The sequence below is a fragment of the Lithobates pipiens genome, unplaced genomic scaffold, assembly GCF_037356315.1.
Source record: "Lithobates pipiens isolate NorthernLeopardFrog02 unplaced genomic scaffold, aLitPip1_a1.2 Scaffold_22, whole genome shotgun sequence".
NCBI classification, from domain to species: domain Eukaryota; kingdom Metazoa; phylum Chordata; class Amphibia; order Anura; family Ranidae; genus Lithobates; species Lithobates pipiens.
Window position 1 is genome coordinate 307,775,682 of NW_027507784.1, and position 8,772 is coordinate 307,784,453.

The window sequence follows — 8,772 nt, forward strand, 5'->3', positions numbered from 1 at the left end:
TCATTGTTGTGGGGCCCAAAACAGCTGTCTCATACTTGCCAGCTATCTAGGTTTAAATTCCCTTGTCCCTTGAAGTTTTATTCCTGTGCTGTGTCCCAATATCTGTGTGCAGTGCTGGTACTAATGCTGCCCAGCTCTGCCCTATTGTTGTGTGCAAGTGACTCACCTGCAGACCCTGTGTTTACATATAAATAACCAGCATTCATATGTAAATAGTGGTGACAATACTAAGTAAATAGCTGCGGCTGGCGGCATTGATATGTAAATAAAGGTGGCATTCCTATGTATATCATGCTCCCCTGCTGTGAGGAGGTGATGTGCTGTAACCTCTAGCAACTAGTCAGTAAGCAGTAATGATATGCTGTAACTGCTGGCAACCACTCGCAATTGCTGCCTGATCTGATACAGAAAACTGATTTTAGGTCTAGCTGCTATTTATTGTATGTCTCAGAGTAGGTGGAGAGGAAAATTGCATGGGGGGGGGGGGGGCAAGAAATTTTTTGCCCATGGCCCAATCTATATTAAAGACGGCCCTGTACCCATTAAAGACATCAACACTTTCTCTATTTGATTAGTGACCACTGTCACGGGACTGATAATAAGGGAAAATCCTAAATTTTGAGGAATAGAGGGGAAATGTTCCAAGATGGTATTCTGCTTCCATTTGGAAAGATTACCCCCCACTTCCTGTTGAGTCTACAGGATAGGAAGTGAAGAGAGATCACCACAATGGGACGCAGATGTTAGATATACTTCAAATGCTGCATTCTGACATGGTAGATCGTTCCTTTATGATGCCAACAGGACAGCCAGAGCCCAGAGTCCATCATTTTTATGAATGTGCCCCTGGCAGCAGTGGATCATTATATTATGCACCTCACTGCTGCCATGTGCCCCCCTGTGAAGTCTCCTGATGAACTTCTTGTGTAGATGCAATGAAATCCATAATCCATAATTATCCATAATAAGTAAAACTACATACGGAGTGATCTGTCTCTTTGCCGAGCTGCATTACTCACCTACAGAGCTCCAGGAGCTGGAAGAAGAGCACAGGAGGGAAAGACAGGGCACTACCGGAGAGGCTCAGTGTTTGTAGATCAGTTACACAGCAGCAACAGAGGGTAGGGAGTTTCTATAACAAGTGCTCTGGTTGCTTTGAAACCTAATCAGCCATTTATTAGGACGGAAGCTTGAGTGATATGCTGCTGACAGCACGGGGAGCTCTGCCAGGAGATATTGTTAAAAAACACCAAACAGGGGATGATTACAGTAACAGAACTTTATCTGCCATGCAGGCCAACTTGGCATGTGTACTAGGCATTTGAGGGCAGTGTGGGTTGATATTATTTTCCTTTATCCACCATAAGTAAAGTCCTGCAAAATGCAATCAGCCTATAGCCACCAATTAGAATGTATTCTAAGAGAGAGCTGCCCTCATGCTGGCTTCAGGGCTGTAAAGCTAAATGAAGTAAAGTGTATCTAAACCCAAAAACATAAACTGAACATATCGCAGCTTACCAGTCCTTAGATGTTGTGGCTGCATTTGTTTTCCCTTTGTAGGTTTTTTTGTCCTTTATTTTCATCTGGTGATCAGACCAATAGGCGTGTGCGTGGGGTGTGCCAGGTATGCCTGGGCACGGCCTAATCTCTCTTTGCAATGCTGAAACCCCCCCCCCACCGTAGTGCTACTAGCTTCCCTCCTCTGCCCCTGGCTGCTGCGGGGGATGTTTCAGGATGGAGAGTAGGGGAAGCAGCTAGTCAAGAGACATGCTTGTAGGTTAATTCGCTTCTTTCTAAATTGGCCCTAGTATGTGTATGTATGAATGTGAGTTAGGGACTTTGAATTGGAAGCGCCTTGAGGTCAGAGACTGATGTGAATGTACATTATTGTGTAAAGTGCTGCATTAATTGATGGCGATATACAAGTACCTTTAATAAATAAATAAATGTAATTTATTGGCCTCTTCTTTTTCTAAATTAACACAGTTAACACAATCGCTCACTGTGTCCATTCATCCTTCATTCATATATATATATATATATATATATATATATATATATATATTTGGCAGTAGAGCAATGGACAGTGTCGGTAGAGAAGTGGATGTCAGTAGAACAGCGAGCGGTGTCAGAAGGGCAGAGATTGGTATCAGTATTTTCTTTTTTTTACTATTACTTTTTTACCCACTTGACCACTGGGCACTTAAACCCCTTCCTGCCCAGACCAATTTTGAGCTTTTGGTGCTCTCACACTTTCAATGACAATTACTCAGTCATGCAACACTGTACCAAAATGAAATTTTTGTCCTTTTTTCACACAAATAGAACTTTCTTTTAGTGGTATTTAATCACCGCTGGGTTGATTTTTTGAGCTATTAATCAAAAAAGAACTGAAAATTCGGTAAAAAAAAATCATTATTTGTTTCTTTTAAAATGTATTGCAGAGTATTGACGAGTATTGGCAGAGTATTGACAGATTATTGCAGAGTATTGCACAGTGTTGCAGAGTATTGGTAGATTATTGCACAGTATGGGCAGAATATTGGCACTGAGCAGCACTGTGGGCACTTCACATGCATCCCACAGCTCTACTGCCATCTCTCCCCCTCTCCCCTCGCACTGTACCGATCGCTACAGAGAGGGGAGGTTTGTTTACAAGTGATCCTTTTCGTCATTTGACGGAGCAATCACGTGGTAAACGGCCGCTATCAGCAGCCATTTACCGTGATGCGCCGGTCACAGATGTTCCCGGGGGCGCGCAGGAGCAAGATTCTGGGAGGACGTCCATGGACGCCCTCCCAGAATAAGCCGACCGCGCCGTAGCCATCTTTCGGCTATGGCCCAGTCGGCATGTGGTTACAATTGTATTACTCTTTGCAAAAAAATTTTAAGTATTATTTTTTTTCACAATTTGTTTTAGGAGCCCTATTGGGGGGCTTTGCTGAAATATCATGGATCTAAACAGATCCCTGATGTCTTACTTTTGAGACGGAGACAGGGACTAAGGACAGAGATTCCCCAATCCTTTTCTCTGCAGCCAAGAAGCAGAGGGAATCTGCCTAGCACAGGGACATTAGGTTGTGCCTAGGCACACCTGGCACCCCCTGTGCTCATGCCTACGTATACATATGAGATGGGTGCCTTAGATTGTAAGCTCCTTGAGGGCAGGGATTGATGTAAATGTACAATATATAAAGTGCATCATAACCTGTCAGTGCTATATAAATCCCTGTAATAAATAAAATAGCAGTTTACAAAAATGCATCTTTCTGAAATTGTTTAAAAAAAAAAAGGTTCTGAAATAAAAGCTAATATTTCCTAAATGTCCTCATATAACTTTGGCCGCAGTCCATCTTCAGACTGCAAAGCAATCAGACTCAATTTGCAGAGAGCCAGTGGAAATCGGGGTTAATTGACCATGTATAAAATAGCCATGTTTTGTCACTGCCTCTAAATTATCCACATATGCATCTCAACGGGACAATAGTTGTTGAAACCCTTTGTTGCGGCCAGAGCCTTTCCTAAAGACCCATGATATGCACCCTTCGCTCCATTATCACGTGTATTCTTGTGGCAGTCTGCAGCTCAGGTAACATGAGAGGATGGAGATGTCACTCTTGGATAACAGACTCAGATGTCCTGACACTCACATACAACACCAAGTGTCACTGCTCATTAAGATGGGAATTTAATAGCGCTGACCAGGAAGACACTAAAACTAATCCACTACGCCTCCTATAAAAGAGCTATCAGTAGCATTCAGAAAATGCCCCCAACCTGTACCGGCTTTAATAGGTTACACCTTAAAAGAGAAGTCTATTCTTATAACAATGCTCCATGTCACATCCATACTTACGGTGTAACATGCAACATAGTCACACCCCGCACCCACCCCCAAACTGCCCATATACCCCCCAACAGAACCCAGGGGCTCTTCTCTCCACCAGCTCCTGTCACTTTTTAAATATGTGACAGCTCTGCAAAAAGCTGCGTCTTTCATTCACAGGAACTTGTGTGGGAATTGGCAGAGGGACTTGTAGTTCTCAATGGAGCATAAGCATGGTGATATCAATGCACTTGTAGTTCAGTGATACTTCCTCCCAACACCCATCACTAAAGGTCTGTATGTCGGTACAGACCTGCCTCTGGAGGAAGAGTCATATTTACATAGTTGGTAAAGTTGAATAAAGACACCAGTCCATCCAGTGCAACCCGAGTGTGTGCGTGTGTCTACGATTTTCCGTATCCCTGTACATTGCAACTGGTAAGAAACATATCTGAAAGTTTTTGGAATTTATTAGACATGTGCGCCATCAAAAAATGTGTTTTGTTTCGTATTAGCCGTTAATTCGTATTTGGGAATTTGTGTCCAAAATTCAATTTGGATTCGTACAAAATACGAATTTTCGTTAGGTTCGTTAATTTTTTGTAACAATAACGAACGTTCGTTATGATGAATTTATTAGGAGGGGCTCCCACCATCCCTGTGCTGTGGGGGTCCCGCCATCCCTGTGCTGTAGGGCTCCCGCCATCCTTGTGCTGTGGGGCTCCCGCCATCCCTGTGCTGTGGGGCTCCGGCCATCCCTGTCCTGTGGGGCTCCGGCCATCCCTGTCCTGTGGGGCTCCGGCCATCCCTGTCCTGTGGGGCTCCCGCCATCCCTGTCCTGTGGGGCTCCCGCCATCCCTGTCCTGTGGGGCTCCCGCCATCCCTGTGCTGTGGGGCTCCCGCCATCCCTGTGCTGTGGGGCTCCCGCCATCCCTGTGCTGTGGGGCTCCCGCCATCCCTGTGCTGTGGGGCTGCCGCCATCCTTGTGCTGTGGGGATCCCGCCATACATGTGCTGTGGGGCTCCCGCCATCCCTGTGCTGTGGGGCTCCCGTCATCTCTGTGCTGTGCTGACTTCCTGGGTTTCATCATAACGAAAAGTCTTATTTTTTCCGATTCTGAATCTCCCATTGACTACCAGTACCAGTCTCCCACTTTCATATTAAAAAAGGTCATTATCCCAACCCTCACTCAGCAGCAAAAGAAAACCTCTGATTGGTCAAAAAAACACCAGTCACGTTTCCGTTGTAACGGAACTTGGATCCCTATTTTTTAGCGGGGCTTTACCGCTGTTTTTGCGGGGGGTTTCGGCCGCTAGCGGGCGCTTTGCTGGCAGTTCAGCAGCGGTGCCCATACAGCTCAATGGGCAGGAGCGGTGTATACACCGCTCCAAAGATGCGGCTTGCAGGACTTTTTTTAGTGTCCTGCCAGCGCACCGCTCCAGTGTGAAAGCCCTCAGGTAGGGATGGGCTTGGGCGTGTTCGCACACTCCACATGCAGAGCCTGTCAGGAAGTCAGCGCAGCGTTAATCATAGGCAGCGAGACATTGCCGGATCTCTGCAGTCGCACATCGGGGCAATGTCTCACTGCCTGTGATTAGCGCAGCGCTGCGCCACCTTCCTGGTGGGCTCTGCACGTGGAGTGTGCGAACACACCTGAGCTCATCCTTACCCTCAGGCTTTCACACTGGAGAGACAGGAGAGGCACTTTAAGGGTGCCATTTTTAGCGCTGTAACGCCTGTAAAGCGCCTCAGTGTGAAAGGGGTCTTAAGCTTTGATAATAAAAAAATGGAAGCTGATTGAAGCGGCTGTGCAAATATTGTGTGACATAAGAGACTGCAACAATCACCACTTTATTCTCCAGGGCCTCTGCTTTTAGAAATTATAGAATGTTTGGGGGTTCTAAGTGATTTTCTAGCAAAAATAAAAAGAATACAAATATTTACTTATTTTAACATGTAAGAGATAAATGTCAAAACTGCTTGGGGTGACAAGGGGTTAAAGTATTGAAGCCAAAGGACAAGCCTGACAGGGAATTATCATGTCCAGGAGAGGACATTTGAGGATTCCACATTGCCACTATGCTGTCTACAATTGGAATGAATGAAGTACTGCACATTTGCCCTGTTAAAAAAAAAAAAATTACCCTGCGAAGAGCAGCCATATAATGCCTCCTCCTTGTCCTTCTCCACAGTCCTCCTATCCCCCATAATACAACCCAGCTATAGCCGCATCCCTGTCTGCGAGCAGCATCGGCAATCCTTAGTATCGGCGATCGTCTCCAAAGCCTGAACATCGGCAGAACGCCTTACCGAAGCCGCTCTCTTCTTCCGGGTGTAGGAAGATGGCCGCGCCCTGCGGTGTATAACAACACACAGGTGGTTTGACGTAACAACATGTAAGTTCTTTCATTTATTCTGTTTTATATGAGCTATATTTGTTTTGTTTTTTAGGGTGTTGTGTGTGTTGCGATGTTACAGAGATTAGAATACTCAGGGAAATAGGTGTAAATCCAATGGCTAAAAATCTCACATGAGCTTTAACCTGTTATTGTCACTTTCAGTCTCTTTAAATCTGCAGGTTTCATAAAAAGAACAGCTGAAGGTCCCTGCCATGAAGGTCCTGATCCAGGCACTTCCTGCTATGGGGTGACAACCAGGGAGGGGTGTTTGGATCCTCTGAACCCAAGTGAGTGAAGCCGGACAGGAAGCTGTCACCTATCACCGTGACCAGGGTGTTCTCCTCCCCACAGCTGCATGTAACACGGGGGCGTGCATATGGGCAGCTGCGGCTCAATGAAGAGGAAAGCGGTGATCCTGGTGCCATACATCTGTATGATCCTATAGTAGTGATAACAGTGGTAACCTCAGCGCCCCCCGAGCTTAATTATGGCGGTGGGAGCGAAACATGTTGGGGGTGTGGCCTGGTTGGAGTCGAGGCTGAGGTTGCCACTCTTATCACTACTAAAGGATCAAATGGTTGTGCGGCTCCAGGGATCACCTCCTTTCATTTTTCTTGAGCTATGGTAGGATCCAGGATGGGCTCCATCTCTTGCGGTAGATGCGAAATAATCCACATACATACATAACCAGCTGAGCCTGAGCAGCACACAAAGAACACTATAGGGTACATATGGGCAGCTGCAGATGATTGGTCCTGTACAGATGACCGCTTCCCAGACTGCTCTCACACTTGGGTTGGGATTGGATCTGAACATGCCGAAGCTCCATATTTAGTCACAGTACTCTCTCCCTGTCTCTGACTTTTGCTCCTTGGTTTTCACCCTCTCTCTCAGTGTAGACTGTATACCAATCAGCCATAACTTTATGACCACCCACCTAATATTGAGTAGGCCTCCTTTGCCACCAAAACAGCCCTTCAAGGCATGGACTCCAAAGTACCATCCACATGAATGGCGGACCTAAGATTTCACAGCAGAACATTACCCAAAGCATCACACTGCCTCCACTGGCTTGCTTTCTTCCCATACTGCATCCTGGTGCTATCTCTTCCCCAAGTAAGTGATACACACTCACACACTCAATCATCCACATGATGCAAAAAAAAAAAACATGATTCATCAGACCAGGCCATCTTCTTCCATTGCTCCGTGGTCCAGTTCTGATGCTCACATGCCCATTGTAGGTGCTTTTAGCTGTGGACATGGATCAGAATGGGCACCCTGACTGGTCTGTGGCTATGCAGCCCCATAGTACACAACAAACTGCGATGCACTCTGTGTTCTGGCACCTTTCTATCGGAATCAGCATTGGATTTTTCAGCCGTTTTGAGGCTGCTACAGTGGCTCTTCTATTAGATCGAACTACACAGGCCAGCCTTCGCTCCCCACCTGCATCAGTGAGCTCTGGCTGCCCATGATCCTGTTGCTGGTTTGCCAGTTTTTCCTTCTTTGGATCACTTTTAGTAGGTCCTGACCACTGCAGGCCAGGAACATCCCAGAAGAGCTGCACTTTTGAAGATGCTCTGACCCAGTCATCTAGCCATTACAATTTAGCCCTTGTCAAAGTTGTTTAAATCCTTACACGTGCCCATTTTTTTTTTTTCCTGCTTTCAACAGATCAACTTCAGGACATCATGTTTACTTGCTGCCTAAATATATCCACCCATTTTCAGATGCAATTATAACAAGATAATCAATGTTATTCCCTCTGCCTCTCAGTGGTCATTATGTTATGGTTGATTGGTGTGGCAGTGAGGATGCACAGTCCAAATGTTCACCAGGTTCCAGCACACTCCTTCCAGCTTCCACTCATTAAGGTGCTTAGGTGAAGTGATGGATGATGCTGACAAAAATCATAGTCCAGTGTAGAAAGTATAATCGGAACACCTATGTAAGTAAATAAAAACAGCAGGACCAAATAATGCAACATGTTTGAGCTACTTATTTTTTTACAATCAGGTAGCGGGGGTTACAGCAAGGAGCTGTAGCCATCAGAACCTTTACATTTACCAATGTTACATCCAATTGCATTTTAGTGTATTTTTTGTCTTTACAAAAACTTTAAAGCCCATCACCAGGGAAAAAAAAGAACATCCTTCCTTGCAATGAGCCTGCCTGCAAGAAACATCCTTCCTTGCAATGAGCCTGCCTGCACTGCAAGAATTAAATGATCATTTAGGTCTAGGGGAGAGTAAAATTATTCTCTGCTCCCCCAGGAGACGGCGGTGGACTATCCACTAGTGTCCTTGCCTCCGCTGCAGGGCTCTGGGCTGTTCACTGGTCTTAATGGGAGGCCCCGCTGCAAGGAAGCATTTTTATTTTCTCTGGAGTTCAGCTTTAAGGGCCTGTACACATCAGGTGCATTGGAACTGTGCTGGGAAACCTGGCCCAGCACAGTCCCAAAGCAAAAAAAAATAAAAAATGTGATCCCTATCAAGCTAGGTCAAAGCACTGCATGCTGAAAAAAGGTACGGACTTCTTCTTCTT

At 45.7% G+C, this 8,772-nt stretch overlaps 2 protein-coding genes across 2 annotated transcripts in view; one reads left to right on the forward strand and one right to left on the reverse strand.

Annotated features, from left to right (window-relative positions):
* Positions 1-6,140, reverse strand: part of GRID2IP (Grid2 interacting protein) — a 270,139-nt gene extending 263,999 nt beyond the window's left edge. The window contains exon 1 of the mRNA XM_077449341.1: positions 5,971-6,140. Coding sequence (XP_077305467.1) covers positions 5,971-6,034 — 64 coding nt within the window. The 5' untranslated portion in view covers positions 6,035-6,140. The remainder of the gene's footprint in view (positions 1-5,970) is intronic.
* Positions 6,100-8,772, forward strand: part of ZDHHC4 (zDHHC palmitoyltransferase 4) — a gene marked incomplete in the record, with an annotated part of 16,159 nt that continues 13,486 nt past the window's right edge. The window contains 1 exon segment of the mRNA XM_077449344.1: positions 6,100-6,222.